This window comes from Esox lucius, chromosome 7 (assembly GCF_011004845.1).
Source record: "Esox lucius isolate fEsoLuc1 chromosome 7, fEsoLuc1.pri, whole genome shotgun sequence".
Lineage (NCBI taxonomy): Eukaryota > Metazoa > Chordata > Actinopteri > Esociformes > Esocidae > Esox > Esox lucius.
The window spans coordinates 34,925,504-34,945,306 of NC_047575.1; the positions used below are offsets into that span (position 1 = coordinate 34,925,504).

Sequence of the window (19,803 nt, forward strand, 5' to 3'; positions counted from 1 at the left end):
ACTTTGGGACCAATTTGGACATTTTCACAAATGTGAGGGCCATCAAATGTGAGGGGTGTACTCAAGTGAGTACACCCCTCACATTTGTACTCACTTTTGTTGCCAGCGGATTAGACATTAATGGCTGTGTGTTGTGTTATTTTGAGGGGACAGCAAATTGACACTGTTATACAAGCTGTACACTCACTACTTTACATTGTAGCAAAGTGTCATTTCTTCAGTGTTGTCACATGAAAAGTTTACAAAAATGTGAGAGGTGTACTCACTTTTGTGAGATACTGCATATCTTCAAGAAAAAAAACACAAAGTTTTCAAAACATGCAAATGCCCACAGAACTTTCCAGACCAGCCAATGCCCAGGCATTTTGCAAAGCTCTCTGATGGGCAAATTACCCATTCGGCCAAAGCCGTCCTTGCTGCAGTGTTCCTCGGACTCGACTGTCCTTATAGGCAGGGGTTTCTCCTTTTCTGCCCTGTCCCTGACTTTTGACCTGGGACCAGCTCACGTGGTCGGCCAGCCATTAGTAGAGGAGTCACAGTATGCCCCACACAGCCACCTGGCCCTAGGTTTTCTTTCTCCCCTCTAGACTTTGGACTCGCTCTCAATAGTAGCGATGTCACCGTTCCTCTCTGTCTGCCCCTCCAGCCCCTCCTCCTGGGTAACCAGGCTAGTACTCTTCTTCTCACAGCCTTCTTCCTCAACATCTAGCACTCCCTGCTGGCTGAGCTTGCTGGCCACGGACCAAGTAAGGGGCAGACGGGAGCGGCAATTCATCTCGGCCAGCTCTCTGGCACTGCAGCTAGGTGTGTTGGTCTCGTGGATGTCGTGGAAGCTGTTGTAGTCAACCTCATAAAAGCCATCCTCCAGAGTGAGCACGGGCATGAAGCGGTAGCCCCACTTGATTTCGCTGGTCACGTACGAGCTCCTCGCCTGGCACGTCATCCCTGCAAGGACAGAGAGCAGATATAACTTAGTCTCCCCTAGAGTTGGACATAAGTGTAGTCGTGGATGTATTATTCATCTCGTACAAAATGGATTGTGGTTTCTAACCAGCTGTTAATGTCCAGGAGATGTCCTGTGATACATTGTAATTGCATGGAAAATTGCAGTTAAATTACGACCTTTGTTTGTAATGGATTGACTGTCATCATGACATACACATGACATACACATGACATACACATGACATACACATGACATACACATCATGAGACACACAAGCACTTTACGAGCAATAATGTTGCTCAATAATGCTGTGAAATGTATTTTAATTCCATGGTTCAATTACTTACAGTCAAACCATAGTATATCTGTAACACTGTTTTTCTTCGTGGCCTAATTTGCACCAATTATTATTACTGTTGGACTCTATGGCTACAGAAAACTGAATCACTGCATAAAGCTGTATCCAGCTAATACAACACCCAAGAATGATTGATTAATTGTTGAAGAAATTAGGATTCCATTATATTAGTTAAATCAACCAAAATGTTACTTCATTTTATTCCCAACATTGGAGATTTGCATGGGATGTGTCATTTGGTGCTCTAAAATGTAGTTTGCTATATGACATAAATACAGAAAGTAAACAGCACTGTGGGTTAAATCCAGCAACAACTATGAGAGCTGAAGATTGAGGCTCAAAATAAAAGCAAATCAGTGCCCACGCACAGAAATTGTGTGTGAATGAAATCTTGCATCTCACTCTTAACATTTGCGGTGCTGTTTGTGGCAACATTATTTCACCGAGGTCACCTTTAACTATGAACATATCGATTCTCCATACTCTGGATACCGAAGGGATCTCCACAATTAGTCATCTCTAAGATGGTGTGTCATTGCTTGTATTTGCTTATGTCAACAGAGCAATAAGGTATAAGGGTAGTTTAAGCAGAAGGGTTTACTGTCACAGCGGACTTGGGAAAGTCGATGTTGATACACGTATTCTCAGAAGAACATCCCATAACGTTCTGGTTCTTATCACACTGCTTGCTCATCGAATAGGTTCAGAATGTAACCCTTGAGCGCCGGAGGGAACGCACTCTCTGGTCATCTACCATGCTTACAGGCACCGACGCACCCAGAAGGAGTCACAGGAGGGCAATGAGGAAAGACAATCATATTTGATTACTAACGCCCCAAACCCAGTGACAGTAACAATGAGCCAATAAGGGGTTGTTGTCCTGAAATTCTGTCATCCTCTTAGGATTCCTTACAATTGCTTAGCACACCCCTGACTAAGTATTAGATTTCAGGTTGTTTCTATGTGTCAGGAAGGCAGAGGGGCACTGTAGTGCTCTTCAGAATGTGACAACTCAGTGCCCTTTTCCCCAGTTTTTTCCATTCCAACGTGTGCTCGCTTGCAAACAAAAAATAGCTGAGACAGAACTTCTGATAAAAACTAAAAAGGACTTTCCCCCCTCCGCTTTATGGATTTATAGCAACATTACTTGTTCCTGCTAAGCTGCAGTACCAGTTTTGGACTTTCAGCTGGACCATGGTTGGTGCAACCAGGTCAAATCTCTCCAGACCTGAAATCTTTAAATTGTATTGAATGCTCGTGTGTCCACAGTGCAACAGCTACTGGCTAACCAGATCTGATATGACATCACATATCGGGACATATCCAAAGACAACAATGTAAACACACACAACTGCACTTAGAGATACATGTCCTACCTACACCAGTGTACGTGAAGCAATCTGTATCCCATCAAAAAGCTTTGTATTACATAACAACAAAAAGCCATGGTTCACGGGTGAGTTCAGAGTTCTCTACTGTTACATAGAGTAGTATCTCAAGAGTAGGTACAGAGCCCTCTATAGGGAGGCCAAGAAAAAGCTTAAAACCGGAATTAGGACGATCAAACAAAAGTTCAAAGTCAGGCAGCAGCTCCCACTTGCAATGACTGCTCATCAGTCTGGAAAGGCATCAAACAGATTAGCAACTACAAACCAGTCTCCCCACACGTCACTCACACGTCTGCTGCTTCCTCCTCTCACTTATCCCTCATAATTCTTCTCCAACACTCCTCTCAATCCTCTACTCTTCGACTATTGCAGAAATCCCTTCCTTTTCCCACCCCTAGTTATCACAGCGCAAGACGTTCACAGACTCTCTAGAAAGCAGGACAGCATTCAACCTGCTGGCACTGGCAGGGTCCCTCCAGCCACTCTTAAGCCCTGCGCTGACCAGGTGACCCTATGTTCACAGACAAGACATTCAATCTGTCACTAGAGCAATGCACTGTTCAAATCCTTCATCGTTGTTCCAGTCCTGGATAAAACAGGCGTTCTACCTGAACAACTAGACATGTAGCTTGGGGCGGCAGTTAGCCTAGCGGTTAGAGCATCTATTTCATCGAATCCATAGCCTGCAATATGAAAATTGTATTTTCAGGCTAAATGCTTCCCGTCTCTCATAATGGCGGATTCATGCACCAATTCAGTTGGAAATTTCTCTTTCCCTCACTTTGGAAGAATATTACAATAACGTATGATATGCTAAAGATCCAAGGTTTCGGCTAGGTTTAAAGGATGTGTTAGGATTTACTAGAGTGTTATACGGTATTTTTACTTTGGATATACATTTTCAACAGAAAAGGACGTCTTGAACACTACGAAGGCCAACTAAATAAAAAATAAATATTATTTTGCCAGACCACATGAGTGGAGCTGGCCAAGAAGTGTGAATGACTCTTACTGAGTGACTGGCTGACTGATAGCATAATGGTTAGAGACGCGCACTGCCACATAGTCAACCTGGCTTCAATCCTCACCACAGGAAAAACAAATTAGGCTTTAGGATTTGTTCATTATAAACCTTGACTGGCTTCAAGCTTCAGTAGATATATTATAGAAAGTCTAAATTACAATTGTTTATGGTTATATTGCGATGGACGGGCTGCACAGACAACTAACATATTGCTTTTGATTTCAATTGACATAGCGTAGTTTACATTGGGTAGTGGTTATCTATTCAGCTATTGTATGGACAACCATCTACAGTAATCGTTGTAAAAAAGTGCACTTTAGTTCTAAACATTTTGTTGCCCACTGTTATTTCAGCCCCCCAAAAAATTATACTGTTTTTAAAGAAACAAACCAGCCATGGAGTGATTGGATTCATAGTTATCATTATAGGTACTGTATAGCCATTAGCTAGCCATCTACAGTAATCTTTGTACAAGTGTACACTTTAGTTCCATTAATAAACATTCTGTTGTCCACATTATTTCAGAAATATGTAATGGCTGAGGTAAAAGTTGCATTTGGAGACTGTACAGAGTTGATCTGAGTACCAGCAAGCCCTGGGGTCTTGTGGGAATGTCCCTGATGTTGTTACATAGTATTAACATTTTGATCCCGGTTCAATTCCCCACTCAGACATTCCCATTTTTGTCACTCAGAAATATTTATCCACTCTGTACTTTTACAGCTGGCCCACAACAAGCCTAAGCTAGCTAAGCCTAAGTAATTTTAATAGTTAATTCTTTGTTGTAGCCTAATTTTCTAACATGGATCTTGGTGTCTGCGTTTTAAATCTATCTCTACCAATACTTTCCCTTGAGAACCATGGGCCATTCTAAAAAGTTAGATGTAACGTTTGTAAAAACCACCACTGCAACAATATCTGCTTTACACTTTATTCAAACTACTGTGTGTGTCAGAAACAATTTGATGACAGATACCGATACATAAGCATAGGCCTAACACCGTAACTCTGGCCTGGGTAAACAGTAACTTCACTTTGATGCGCAGCAATATGAGTGTTCTGGAGGGCAGCGAAACAAAGACAAAGAACCGTAACTGCCTTGGTTTCTTTAGGGCTTGTGGAAGTTTCAGCAAAGATTACACACTATTTTCTGGGAAAAACAACGAAATTGACTCAAGATATTTGTCCACACAATAAAACAGATCTTTCATGTTCCAAAAATGACAGTAACTTATTTCGAACAAATATGAAGTCACAGCCTTTTGCCTTTGCATGGCAGTAGATACTTATCACTTCCAACCCTACTAGTAGTTTAAATAGCATAATGGTTTGTCTGCCACATAGAAAACTGCAGATAGAAACCAGCCAGGGACAACAACATTCATTCCTTCTAATTGCGGGCCGGCTGGACTAGATTTGTGAATGTAAGGATTATATTAATTTGGTTGTCAGTTGAACACAAGTACCAAACAAAATTTACTTCCGCTTCTTATCCCTTTGTATTCTATTTATCCATGTGATTGTCACAAAATAGTTCAAAAATACCAAATTCAAGCGAATCATATGAGTCTACTACAGGCACTTCAGGCCACAGATTAGGCAGTATCAGAGAATGAGGTCTTACATTGACAAGGGGAAATATTTAACTATGGAATAATTCTTCACTTAAGTCATTTGCGTAACAAATTATTTGCAAAGAAAACATGCTCTGTTGGAACTATGAACAAAGCAGGACGAAAGCTCCCTCCCTCTGCGCCAAATAAGGCACCTGCACAGCAGCTGTTCTCCATAATAGTGCTGAAGAATGGCAAGACAACACTAATTCCTTTGCCAACACAAGGCAAGAAAGAAGGTTTTTGTCATGAGCACCATGCATCCAACAGATGCCATTGACAGGGACACCACCAAAAGAAAACCGGAGACAATTGCCCACTACAACCGAATAAAGGGATGTCAACCCAACATAATAATCACGATATATAGTTATTGTATAAACTTAAGTAGTTTTTCTTCTGTATTACAATTTTTCAGTTATAATCCTGATCTTTTCTACTGAAGCAATAAGGCTTAAGGGGGTGTGATATATGGCCAATATACCACTAGGCACAATGCATCGTGGAGGGCCTGCATACTGCACTTAGCTGTAACAGTTTTGCAATTTACCACAAACTTAAGATACTTCACTGTATTATAAACTGGTTACATATGCAATTAGAACAGTAAAAATATATATGTAATGTCATACCATACCTATTTAAAGTAGTGTACAGTGAGGGATTATTTTTTTTGATTCCCTGCTGATTTTTTCACGTTTGCCCAATGACAAAGAAATTATCAGTTTATAATTTGAACAGTGAGAGACAGAATAACAACAAAAAAATCCCGAAAAACAACGCATGTCAAAATTGTTATAAATTGATTTGCATTTTAATGAGTGAAATAAGTATTTCATCCCCTGTCAATCAGAAAGATTTCTCGCTCCCAGGTATCTTTTATACTGGTGACGAGCTGAGATTAGAAGCACACCCTTAAAGCAATCAATCAATCAGATTCCAAACTCTTCACCATGGCCAAGACCAAAGAGCTGTCCAAGAATTTCAGGGACAAGACTGTCAACATACACAAGGCTGGAATGGGCTACAAGACCATCACCAAGCAGCTTGGTGAGAAGGTGACAATAGTTGGTGCGATTATTTGCAAATGGAAGAAACACAAAAGAACTGTCAATCTCCCTCGGTCTGGGGCTCCATGCAAGATCTCACCTCGTGGAGTTGCAATGATCATGAGAACAGTGAGGAATCAGCCCAGAGCTACATGGGAGGATCTTAAGGCAGCTGGGACCATAGTCAACAAGAAAACAATTGGTAACACATTACGCCGTGAAGGACTGAAATCCTGCAAGGTCCCCCTGCTCAAGAAAGCACAAGTACAGGCCCGTCTGAAGTTTGCCAATGAATGATTCAGATGAGAAATGGGTGAAAGTGTTATTGTCAGATGAGACCAAAATCAAGCTCTTTTAGCATCAACTCAACTCCCCGTGTTTGGAGGAGGAGGAATGCTGCCTATGACCCCAAGAACACCATCCCCACTGTCAAATATGGAGGTGGAAACATTATGCTTTGGGGGTGTTTTTCTGCTAAAGGGACAGGACAACTTCAATGCATCAAAGGGACGATGGATGGGACCATGTATCATCAAATCTTGGGTGAGAACCTCCTTCCCTCAGCCAGGGCATTGAAAATGGGTCACATGGCTAAGTCAACAAAGGAGTGGCTCAAGAAGAAGCACATTAAGGTCCTGGAGTGGCCTAGTCTCTAGACCTTAATTCCATAGAAAATCTGTGGAGGCAGCTGAAAGTTTGAGTTGCCAAACATCGGCCAAAAAACCTTAATTACTTGGAGAAGATCTGCAAAGAGGTGTGGGACAAAATCCCTCATTAGATGTGTGCAAACCTGGTGGCCAACTACAAGAAACGTCTGACCTCTGTGATTGCCAACAAGGGTTTTGCCACCAAGTACAAAGTCATGTTTTGCAGAGGGGTTGAATACTTATTTCACTCATTAAAATGCTAATCAATTTATGAAAGATTTTACATGCGTTTTTCTGGACTGTTCAAATAAACCTACCATAAAAATTATAGACTGATCATTTATTTGACAGTGGGCAAATGTACAAAAACAGCAGGGGATACTTTTTTTTTTCCTCAATTGTACCTCGACTTTCAACCAATGAGTATTCAGGATTCAAATCACTGGGTTTGTAATCTCTTTCACTTAATAGGTAAGTGTGGTTGTTTTGGATCATGTAGCATGGCTATACTCGTTAAAGCTGGCCTATTGCTGTTAATACAACATGCTTGAATTGTCAACACGTGTGGCAACATGACCAGGGGAAACTTCCTCATCAGTCTGATGACGGAAAGATTTCACCTGAGCCAAACTGCACACAGAAAAGATAACTTTGTAAAATAACCTTTAACATGTGCCACTTTCAAATGACTTTGTCAATGGAAATTGATGTAAGCAAGCAAAGGTCATTATTATTTTTTATATAGATTGTTAGGACAACACTTTTCTCTAATCCTAGCCTTAACCCTTACTAATTTCTTAACCTTAACCTTTAACTAAGATTTATTAAATGACTTTCTTCCTTCAGGGCATATCAAGAAGAGATTTCATTGAATATCTACAGTGGATATAAAAAGTCTACACACCCTTGTTAAAATGCAAGGTTTTTGTGATGTAAAATAGATAAATCATGTCAGAACTTTTTAAACTTTTAATGTGACCTATAATGTGAACAATTCAATTGATAAAACAAACTGAAATCTTACAATAACCTGGTTGCATAAGTGTGCACACCCTCTTATAACTGGGGATGTGGCTGTGTTCAGAAATTAACCAATCACATCCAAACACATGTTAAATAGAAATCATTACACACCTGCCATCATTTAAAGTGACTCTGATTAATCACAAATACAGTTCAGCTGTTCTAGTAGGATTATCCTGACATTTTCTTAGTTGCATCTCAGAGCAAAAGCCATAGTCTGCAGAGAGCTTCCAAAGCATCAGAGGGATCTCATTGTTGAAAGATATCATTCAGGAGTACAGAATAATTTCCAAAGCATTAGCTATACCATGGAACACAGTGAAGACAGTCATCATCAAGTGGAGAAAATATGGCACAACAGAGACATTACCAAGAACTGGACGTCCCTACAAAATTGATGAAAAGATGAGAAGAAAACTGGTCAGGGAGGCTTCCAAGAGGCCTAGAGCAACATTAAAGGAACTGCAGGAATTTCTGGCAAGTACTGGCAGTGTGCTACATGTGACAACAATCTCCCGTTTTCTTCATATGAATGGGCTATGGGGTAGGGTGGCAAGACAGAAGCCTTTTCTTACAAAGAAAACATCCAAGCACGGCTGTAGTTTGCAAAAACAAACATCAAGTCCCCCAAAAGCATGTGGGAAAATGTGTTATGGTCTGATGAAACCAAGGTTGAACCTTTTGGCCATAATTCCAAAAGGTATATTTGGCACAAAAACCACACTGCACATCACCCAAAGAACACCATACCCACAGTGAAACATGCTGGTGGCAGCAAATCATGCTTTGGGCCTGTTTTTCTTCAGGTGGAACCGGGGCCTTAGTCAGGTTGGAGGGAATTATGAACAGTTCCAAATACCAGGGAATTTTGGCACAAAACCTTCAGGCATCCATTAGAAAGCTGAAGAGGAAGTTCATCTTTCAGCATGACAACGACCCAAAGCACACAAATGCCACAAAAATGGCTTCACCAGAAGAAGATTAACGTTTTGGAATGGCCCAGCCAGAGCTCAGACCAATATGAAATATATATTGGGCTATAAAAAAAAAATCTGTTCTATATGCCGCAGTGAATGTATTGTAGGAAATGTTCAGGAGACTCTATAGATTGATTTATATGCAAAGAAATCAAGGGGCAATCCGAAAACCGGAAGTCTTATTGTTGCTACGGAATCTCTAATGTTGCCAGCATGACGCTAATCTACAATGGGTTAGGTTTGGAGAGGGATTGTGCTATAAATCTGGGAGGTGATTCATAAACAATTTTAAAGAATGATTAATTGATTGTTGAGTAATTAAGTTGGTGGGAATCAGGTTAAATAAGTATTGTCAAATAATGTTAAGTTGACACGGAAGAGAGACTGATGTAAAGGGATGACGTTATTGCAATGCATAAAAAACATGTTTGTAGCATCACATAGAAAAATAACGTTTTGTGAGAGTTGGAGGTTTGGAGATAGAGTTTCAAGAGGCTGCTACAGTATGATGCTGAGGCTGTGGCGACTAGTTGTTTTTTGTGGCCAGTATGCTAAAGGTAAAAGCAGCAGAAGAAAAAAACTGAAACAAATTTGTCACTGGAAATAAATTAAATACCTTATTATCTCAATGAAATGTACTGAAATTTATGTATAAATGACATGAAAAGGAAATTATTATTTTGGCCAGTAAACAATATGCTTGGCTAGTGGATCTGGCTGGTGGATCTACCAGTCCCCTTGGCAGGTGAGACAAAAAGTTTATTTTGGACGCTGTATGCCAGTACTGGGACCGATTGGGACACACTAACTTGTCATAAAATTGCGTCTCAACATTTTGTCTTGCTTTAACATGCATTAACATCATGCCAAGTTTGAATATTTTACTAGACAACACTAAGCATTGTGTTAAATTGACTAACATATCTTATGAAGCAACACTGGAATTGAATTGGCTATTACTGTGTAATAACGTCTTCAATGATTACATGCACATTTAAACTGGTTTGGAATGTCCAGCCACCCAAATTGGAAACAAATTTAGTGGAATACAAACATTTGTGGTGATTGTTAATTAGACCCAGCAATTACTTAGCTTCATCAAACCCCTTTCTGATTCTGACACTGGCCCAATATATTTTTTAACAATTCCCTGTGCTTAGTATAGTTTAGGCAGGGGAGTAGGCTACCAAGGATGTGAGGCCTTGAGAACCCCTCTTATAATGTCTTTTGAGGGGCTTGAGACATTATTAGTGGGGTTCAAAGTGCAGCAGATAAGTAGCTAAATGGCTGATTCCTCTATCACAGCTGAGATGCCCCTGAGCGATACTTGGGAAAAAAAACTGACGTGCTCAAGCGAAGAAATTTAAACTAACAGCAACAGTCCAAATAGAGACAGAGAAAGGCAGACACCCACACAGTCCTAGCCGAGTACGTTTATGTAACCCATGCCCCAGCGCCAGGGCCCAAGCACAGTGTGTATGCTTGCATGTGTCTGTGCGTGTACATGTTTGTCTGTATGTGTGGGTGGATGTGCGTGTGTAACAGCGATAAGAACGTGCTCTAAGCACACTTTTGCAATTGACATTACAAAAGGGAAGAAAATACAATTATAAAATAAACAAAAAACTAAAGTATGAAAATAATACATTTACAGTATTTATTTAAAATAATATTTTGTATTTTTAACCATACAAAATAAATGTTCAAGTAAAACCCTTAATGTCAACAACATTGTCACAAATGGTAACAGTTTATGGATTGTTTTTTACTGGCTTTGAGTATGAATTGTCTGACCAAATAATAGTATACACATTAAATACTAGAAATACTAGAAGTACTTAATATTAGAAGTACTGCCCAACTCTAAAATATTAGAAATACTACCCTTCTCTGGCCAAGACATCTAGTACAAATGCCAAAATCCTAATTAGGTCATGAACTACAGGTGGGTCGACTTGAAGAGTGGTAAAAAAAACACAACCATGCTTTTTGTTATTCATATGCCACAAATTTTTCTAGCACACATAAGACACTCATGTCCATCCATAATTCCCACCTACCAATGACTTAAGCCAGATTGATACCTTACTAGGTATGCACAACTGTCACTCAAGTGTTTCTCTATGAAACATCCCAGAAAGATCATAGTAATGTGTCTCTACTCGCATGCATTTTCCCACTCCTTACCGAACAACAACAAAAATACAAATGACCGTTGAGCAATTTACCTCAGTCGAGTTCTGAAATTCTGTTCAGTTTGCCAAAAGAGGGAGATACATTTGCCCGTATAGTGTATGTGGAAACCCGACCATCACACCTATTCAAACTTGTTGGACATCCCATTTCAAAACCATGGGAATGCATATGGAGTTGGACCCCCTTATCAGCTATAACAGCTGCCACTCTTTTGGGAAGACTTTTCACAAGATTTTGGAGGGTCTCTGTGGTATTTTATTGGATGAGAAAGGCTGACCCCCAATCGCTGTTCCAATTCAACCCAAAGGTGTTCATTGGGGTTGAGGTCAGGGCTCTGTGCAGGCCCCTCGAGTTCCTCCACACCAGCCTTGTTGAACCATGTGTTTATGGACCCCGCTTGTCATGCTGGAACAGGAAAGGGACTGTCTAAAACATTTTTATATCCTGTAGCATTAAGATTACCTTTCACTGGAACTGACGGGCCTAGATCAGACCCTGAAACACAGCCCCAGACCATTATCCCTCCTTGACCAAACTTTACGATAGGCTCTATGCATTCCAGTAGGTAGTGTTCCCCTGACATCCGCCACACCCAGATTCATCCATCAGACTGCCAGATAGTGAAGCGTGACTCCAGAGAACATGTTTCCACTGCTCCAGGGTCCAGTGGCGATGTGTTCTACAGTACTACAGCCGACGCTTGGCATTGTGCATGTTGATGTGAGGCTTGTGTACAGCTTCTCGGCCATGGAAACACATTTTGTGAAGCTCCTGATAAACAGTTCCTGCGCTGATGTTGCTTCCAGTGGCAGTTTGGAACTCTGTGGTGAGTGATGCAATAGATGATAGGCGATGTTTTGACACTACACGCTTCAGCGCTCGGCAGCCCTGCTCTGTGAGTTTGCATGGTGTACCACTTAGGGGCTGGGCTGTTGTTGCTCCTAGACACTTCCACATCACAACTGTAGCACTTACAGTTGACCAGGCCAGATCTAGTAGGGCAAACATTTCACAAACCGACTTGTGGCAAAGGTGGCATCCTTCTCTTCAGTACGACCCTGGCTATGTGCCGGATTTTATGCACCTGTGAGCAATGGGTGTGGCTGAAATACCTGAACTAAATAATTAGTAGGGATATGTTGAATGGATAAATCACTAATTAGCCCATTGCCTCTGCAATGGTTGATTTATACATTACATACAATGACAATGAACACATTAGTGAAGCAACAGGAAAGAGAAGAGTGAGAAATCAAGGGAGTTTTCCTAAGGAAATCTTCGTCAAAATCGTCATACCAAGCACTCAGTCAGGCCAGGTCAGTAGTCGCTTCAAATACAACAAAGCATAATCAAGTTTTGTGTGGTTTCCAAATGGAGTGTTATACATGGAAACAAAATGTGATCGCATACTGTTTGTGTCATGTGTTTGTGTGCGATTTCAGCATGTATGCTAAAGAAACCTGGACCGCAAGTGTCTAGCGAGTGCATAACCGCAAACACTGCTTGTCCTGCCGTGTGTATGTATTTGTGTTCCTGTACCAACGCCCTCATAACACAAAACATGGTCAGGTATACAAATGGTCACCAGCAGTTCCTGATTGTTATCACGCCCTGCTGCGACCCCTGTCAACCAGAACATTCTCCTCCACACCAATGCTGCTCTGGTTGGTGAAGGCCCCCGGGTGGGAAGACAACTGCTCCCACTGTCTACACTGCCTACAAAAGAATAACACACAGTGCACAGGAAAGATTATTAGCCTTTCAGCACCTCAAAGTTCACATCTCAAATATATGTGCAACACATAGAAGTATAGTAGTAAAAAATATGTTTTTAACTAAACCAAGACATCCCACCAGCTGTCATTTAAAGTGGGAGAATATTGAAGCAGAGTGGGCAGAACCTAGGAAAAGAGGTGAGCAGAGCCAAGCTGGGGATAGCAAAATCCTATTGGGCAATATTGCTGCATTCTAGCATGTTTCTGCAAAGAAACACCTACTCTGTGACTCATACTATTTCTAAATAGATTTTAGAAACTTTGGCTAATGTTTGTCTAGAAAAACGTGTCCACTCTCTTTGTAACATTTTACTTTTGGGAACCGAAAACTGTATTCTCGTGAATGAATGTCAGAACATCAGTCCAGTTCCATCTTGATCTATTGGTTTCCATTATACGGCTAATTAACTTCCTGTCTCTGTACACACATGGAGGCGCAGGTTGCTGACCCCATAATGTAGCCTAGGATGATATATAAGGATACAAAATGGAAAACAATCACTTCTTTTCGATTCCATAGAAATAAAAGTCACCGGCATTATCCCATTTCTCGTTTCATCTTGTCTACATAGAACCGGGAGAGGGAAGGGATTGCTAGTTAGCAGGGATTTACTGGTCTTACTCTAGCAGGGCAGCTTGGACAAAGCTAACTGAGGTAGTCAGGTGAGTGAGCGTGGCATTCACACCTGTTAACCCATGTGAACTTCTGGTTGAATGAGCCGTGTGGAAAAAAGCAGAACGGCTTTGTTTGGATGCCTAGGAGAAAGATTGGAAGAGATCTTTAAAACAAAGTATCACTGATCTGTGATTGCCTAACCTCACCACTTCTGGGCAGCCTATGAGGGAGTCCAGGATATCACTGCAGAGGCAGGGTGTTCAGTTTGTTGAGGGAGTCCAGGATATCACTGCAGAGGCAGGGTGTTCAGTGTGTTGAGGGAGTCCAGGATATCAGTGCAGAGGCAGGGTGTTCAGTGTGTTGAGGGAGTCCAGGATATCAGTGCAGAGGCAGGGTGTTCAGTGTGTTGAGGGAGTCCAGGATATCACTGCAGAGGCAGGGTGTTCAGTGTGTTGAGGGAGTCCAGGATATCATTGCAGAGGCAGGGTGTTCAGTGTGTTGAGGGAGTCCAGGATATCACTGCAGAGGCAGGGTGTTCAGTGTGTTGAGGGAGTCCAGGATATCAGTGCAGAGGCAGGGTGTTCAGTGTGTTGAGGGAGTCCAGGATATCAGTGCAGAGGCAGGGTGTTCAGTGTGTTGAGGGAGTCCAGGATATCACTGCAGAGGCAGGGTGTTCAGTGTGTTGAGGGAGTCCAGGATATCACTGCAGAGGCAGGGTGTTCAGTGTGTTGAGGGAGTCCAGGATATCATTGCAGAGGCAAGGTGTTCAGTGTGTTGAGGGAGTCCAGGATATCAGTGCAGAGGCAGGGTGTTCAGTGTGTTGAGGGAGCCCAGGATATCACTGCAGAGGCAGGGTGTTCAGTGTGTTGAGGGAGCCCAGGATATCACTGCAGAGGCAGGGTGTTCAGTGTGTTGAGGGAGTCCAGGATATCACTGCAGAGGCAGGGTGTTCAGTGTGTTGAGGGAGTCCAGGATATCAGTGCAGAGGCAGGGTGTTCAGTGTGTTGAGGGAGTCCAGGATATCACTGCAGAGGCAGGGTGTTCAGTGTGTTGAGGGAGTCCAGGATATCATTGCAGAGGCAGGGTGTTCAGTGTGTTGAGGGAGCCCAGGATATCACTGCAGAGGCAGGGTGTTCAGTGTGTTGAGGGAGTCCAGGATATCACTGCAGAGGCAGGGTGTTCAGTGTGTTGAGGGAGTCCAGGATATCACTGCAGAGGCAGGGTGTTCAGTGTGTTGAGGGAGTCCAGGATATCAGTGCAGAGGCAGGGTGTTCAGTGTGTTGAGGGAGTCCAGGATATCATTGCAGTGGAACGGTGTTCATTGTGTTGAGGAGTCCAGGATATCAGTGCATAGGCAGGTTGTTCAGTATGTTGGGGTTGACCACTGAGCTGTAGTCGATTAACAACATTTTCACATACAGTACCAGTCAAAAGTTTGGACAGACTAGCCCTTTAGCTTGAATGGGTGTGTCATTTGAATGTGTAAGTGTGTCCAAATCTTTGACTGGCACTGTAGGTATTCCTTTTGACCAGGTGGGACAGGGCAGTGCAGTTGAGTTTGCATCATTTGTGGATCTGTTGGATGGGAGTGGATCCACAGTTTCCAGGATGACGGTTGATGTGAGCCAGGACAAGCCTTTAAAAGCATGTCATGGCTACAGATATAAGAGCTACTGGACGATCATTATTTAGGCAGATTGCCTTTGAGTACTTGGGCACAGGGACAAAGGTGGAAGCGTGAAGCTACCTGGTATTGCAGACTGTGTCAGAGAGAGGTTGAAGATGTCTGTGCATTCAGACAACCTGGCAAATACTAACCTGTTTAAAGGTTTTACTCTCATCAGCAACAGAGATTATGACCACAGACCACATAGCAAGCATTGAAGGCATTGATCTGTAAGGTTTGTTTCACTGGGCTGCTGGGTATTCGTTTGTTCAAGACACTATTGGCCACAGTAGAAAGAATCTTAATTGAACATTGAGCTTAAAAGATATCTGCCTTTGTAAGAACAAATTGCTTGTGGGGAGTACATCAACCTCACACCCACGTGCAGAACTGGTGGAACATAATAGCTAATAATAATCAGATAGCTATTGGTTGGTGTGGCTTACTGTTTAGGTAATACTACTTACATAACCACAGTGGGCTTTCCTGCTTGCTTAGTCAATATCTACCCAAAGAGTCAGGCTTCACCGTCTGTCTGTCACACAGATTCACACTTGCGCACACACACACATGTTCAACCTCTCCCTGAACCAGTGAGTAATACCAACAGGTTTCAAGCAGAAACCTCTCCCTGAACCAGTGAATGATACCAACAGGTTTCAAGCAGAGACCTCTCCCTGAACCAGTGAATGATACCAAAAGGTTTCAAGCAGAAACCTCTCCCTGAACCAGTGAGTAATACCAAAAGGTTTCAAGCAGAAACCTCTCCCTGAACCAGTGAGTAATACCAAAAGGTTTCAAGCAGAAACCTCTCCCTGAACCAGTGAATGATACCAACAGGTTTCAAGCAGAGACCTCTCTCTGAACCAGTGAATGATACCAACAGGTTTCAAGCAGAAACCTCTCTCTGAACCAGTGAATGATACCAACAGGTTTCAAGCAGAAACCTCTCTCTGAACCAGTGAATAATACCAACAGGTTTCAAGCAGACCACCATAATCCCTGTGTCCCAGAATGTCATGGAAGCCTGCTTAAATGAGTTTTTATTAGTAGCACTCACATCTGTAGCCATGACATTCTTTGAAAGGATGCTCATGGCACACATCAATACCATCATCTTGGAAACCCTGGCCCCACTCCGATGTGCACACCACACCAAACAGAGATGATGTAGTCTCTACTGCATCACCCAAGAAAATGCTGTTCACCAGCTACAGCTCAGCATTCAACCCCATAGTTTCACTTTCAAGCTACCACTAAGCTCAAAACATCTCCCCGCAACTAGGTCCATAATCTTCTGACAGGCCGCCCCCAGAAGGTGAGGGTAGGCAACAACACATACTGACGCTCAACATTTAGGGGTGGCAGGGTAGCTCAGTGGTCAAGAGAGTGTTCAACCTTCAGAAGAAAGGTCTAGTTCAAATCCCCAACGTGGAAAATCAGGAATCTGTTCTTAGCATACTTAACCAGTTATATAATGTAGACAAAAATGTGTTTAGTCCCTGACCACACGCATCTCGGTCAAATGACAGCACCATCGTCAAACCTGACTCTCAACAGGGGTGGACTTGTTCACCAATGAGGACTACACATCCTGCAGGCAGTACTGTAGAGAAGGTCAGAGACTTGGCAGTGTGGTGCCATCTCTCCTCTCAATGTCTGCACGACATAGGAGCTCACCGCGGACTACAGGAAACATCTATATTGACCGGGCAGAAACAGAGCAGGTACAAGTTCCTCTTTGTACGCACCCCCACCAAATCAACACGGACCATGCACACAGTTGTGAAGTGGGTACTACAGTGATTCTTACATCTCAGGAGGCTGAAAAGATTTGTCATGGGGGCTACAGATCCTCAAGAAGTAATACAGCCGCACCACTGAGGGAATGTATTTATGTTATGGGGACTGGCAAAATAACCAAACCGAGGTTCTGTGTTCCTTGTTTTCATATCCCTCTGGGGATTTCTGGTCCTCACAATGTAGTAAGACAAGGGCGCGCACACACATACGCAGTAGCTGCAGTTGCCATGGCAACCAATAATTGTATGGTCGCTTAGAGAGCAAGAAGGAAGCAGAAGGAGGGACTTTTCCTTATGTTCCAACAACAAAATGGGGAATTCTCCTGGTCTACTGTACAACTGACTCAGACTACTGCTGTACTTTCTGAGGAGAGTAATGTAAGAAGAATTTTCACTGCTACCTCAATTTGCCATAAAAGCTATCAGGCCTCTGCTCCTCTGAGGAGAGATAGACAATTGTAGTTTCCACTGCTCAGGTAACTTCTGTGAATATTACATTATGAATGAACACAGAGTAGATTATGTAGCCAATGTTGCATAATCTATAAATATATATTATGTGGTAATCTATAAGGAAAATCTGTGACAGATTTGTTAGTTGAACTGACTCGCACAGTGTGATCACTGGCTCCTGTCAGATTAAGCACCTTATTTCAGCCCAGTGTACCATCTGAGCTCCCCTGCATTTGCAGCAGCCTCATTAAGATTGTCACCAATGTGCAGAAAACTCTGACTGGTTGATCCAGACAGTGAATCTTTCTTTATTCAAACTACATCTCTTTATATTTACCCTAGTGGTATGCCTGAGATAAAATATGCTGGATAACAGTTTCATAAATAAGATCAGCTGGGATGTTTTATGGTCTGCTGATTATCTTTCTAAAGCCAGCCAGCCAGCATATCGGGACATTTTAAACATTGACCTGTAGTTTATTAGAAGCTGGATGATAACACCAGGCCCTATCTTTCAATTTAACACCTTAACTAAGAGGGTTTACAGATTTATCCACAGCTAATAAAAAACAATTGTGAGATTAGAATGTTCATGCAATTTCCGCCGCTTTCAGGTATCTCCCCTATATTCCCAAATTTTAAAACCTTCACAAGTTTTTTTTTAATCTCTGTTTTATCATTAATTGCGCTAATATGCTCCAAACCCATCTTGGCTAAATTGAATAAGATGGCTTCTTTCTTACAAACCTTTCCTTCACATTTACGTAGTTCTTAGGTGGCATTTAGATTTACCTTGTGCTCTGAACATGCACAATCTTTGTATTTCTGTAAGAAAAATGCATATGATTACTATATCAGTCAATATCTGTATCCGTGCTGTGTCAACCAGAAAGCAGGATCATTCAAAATTATGTTGGGAACTGACTAAGAAGACAAACAAAAACTCCCATGACAACCTGAGTAGACATCTCTAATCAGAGAATGAGACGAGAAAATAATAATAACTGAGAAAAAACTGACAGAGGAATCTGTTTACAAAACAAGTGACTATATTGTTGATTGTCGCAAACGAATCCAGTAGAGCATCATATTGTGAGCTGTTACAGTATGTCTGAGATTTCTTCAGCTAATCACTTGTTATACAGTCCCTATAAAAACACAAACAAGTGTCTTGTCCCCCACGTAGACCTACTGTGGCAACACGTGACTAACAGCCAGTGTCGGAATTTCGGCCCTATGCTCTGGCCGTGATGCCTGGTAAATCATTGTATGCCCTACGGCCACAATGGCCTCTGTGCCCCTGCTACTGTGAATCAGTGGCGGCTGCTGTTCTTTCAAAGAGGGGAAGCTCATTTTTGGCCTACATTATAACCCTCTGATGGTGTTCATTTGTAGTGACACTCGGGGTCTTTTGGACCCCAGACAATAACATTTAATTTTGTAACAGAAACATTCGTGTTTTTTTTTACAAATATAATTTTACTCTGTTTATTAATGGCTACGCTAAAATCAGGTCGACAATATTAGCACTGTCTGCCATCGTGCACATCTAAAATAATACTACTAAACTTTGTAAAACAAAAAGAGATGCAGTTTGACAGATCGTCAGATCCTCCAATCATCACGCGGAAGCCCGGAGTCCGGGCCAGCCCACTCCTCATTCACCCCCAGAGACACTTAGCGTCCGTGGGCGGGACATAATTGCAGCATTTATCCAATCACCGTCTACTTTCGGAGCACTGACAAAAACTGTTCTAAGCAGCCCCATTGAAGTCAATGGACGCTCTGCTTCAACAGGGAAATGCACTGTGACGCTGCGGGATTGTATGAGGAGAAAATCGAGTCAGCCGACCTGTAGCTGATTCTGAACTAACTAGTTTTAGAGATGAACGTGTTTTAACGCATTTTTAGTCAATAAAAGGTTTACACAATAGTACATATTTGACCATTATTTTTTTGACATTATAGAGGAAGACGAGCTTCCCTTGCAAATCCCCATTGCTGTGAATATCTCACTGTAAGTAGTTTGTTCCTAAGTTTGTAGTTCGTAACAGACTATATGCAGGTAAGCAAGCAAGCTAGTTAGATTGTCGGTGCTTACCTGAATCAAACCTCTGTTTTGGAATTTGCGTTCATGAACAACTGGGTGGGAAAGTTCCGACCTCTGTAGTGGGAGAAAACACCTGAACGCTTTTTGAGAGCTCGGAGAAGTAATGTTAGGTTTGACATCACTCGACATGGCAGTGTTTGTGGTCAAGTATAAAAAAACT

General features: G+C 42.1%; 1 protein-coding gene across 1 annotated transcript in view; it reads right to left on the minus strand.

Moving 5' to 3' along the window:
- Positions 1 to 237: 237 nt before the first annotated feature.
- Positions 238 to 19,803, minus strand: part of kcnj6 (potassium inwardly rectifying channel subfamily J member 6) — a 65,591-nt gene continuing 46,025 nt past the window's right edge. The window contains exon 3 of the mRNA XM_010870859.3: positions 238 to 945. Coding sequence (XP_010869161.1) covers positions 584 to 945 — 362 coding nt within the window. The 3' untranslated portion in view covers positions 238 to 583. The remainder of the gene's footprint in view (positions 946 to 19,803) is intronic.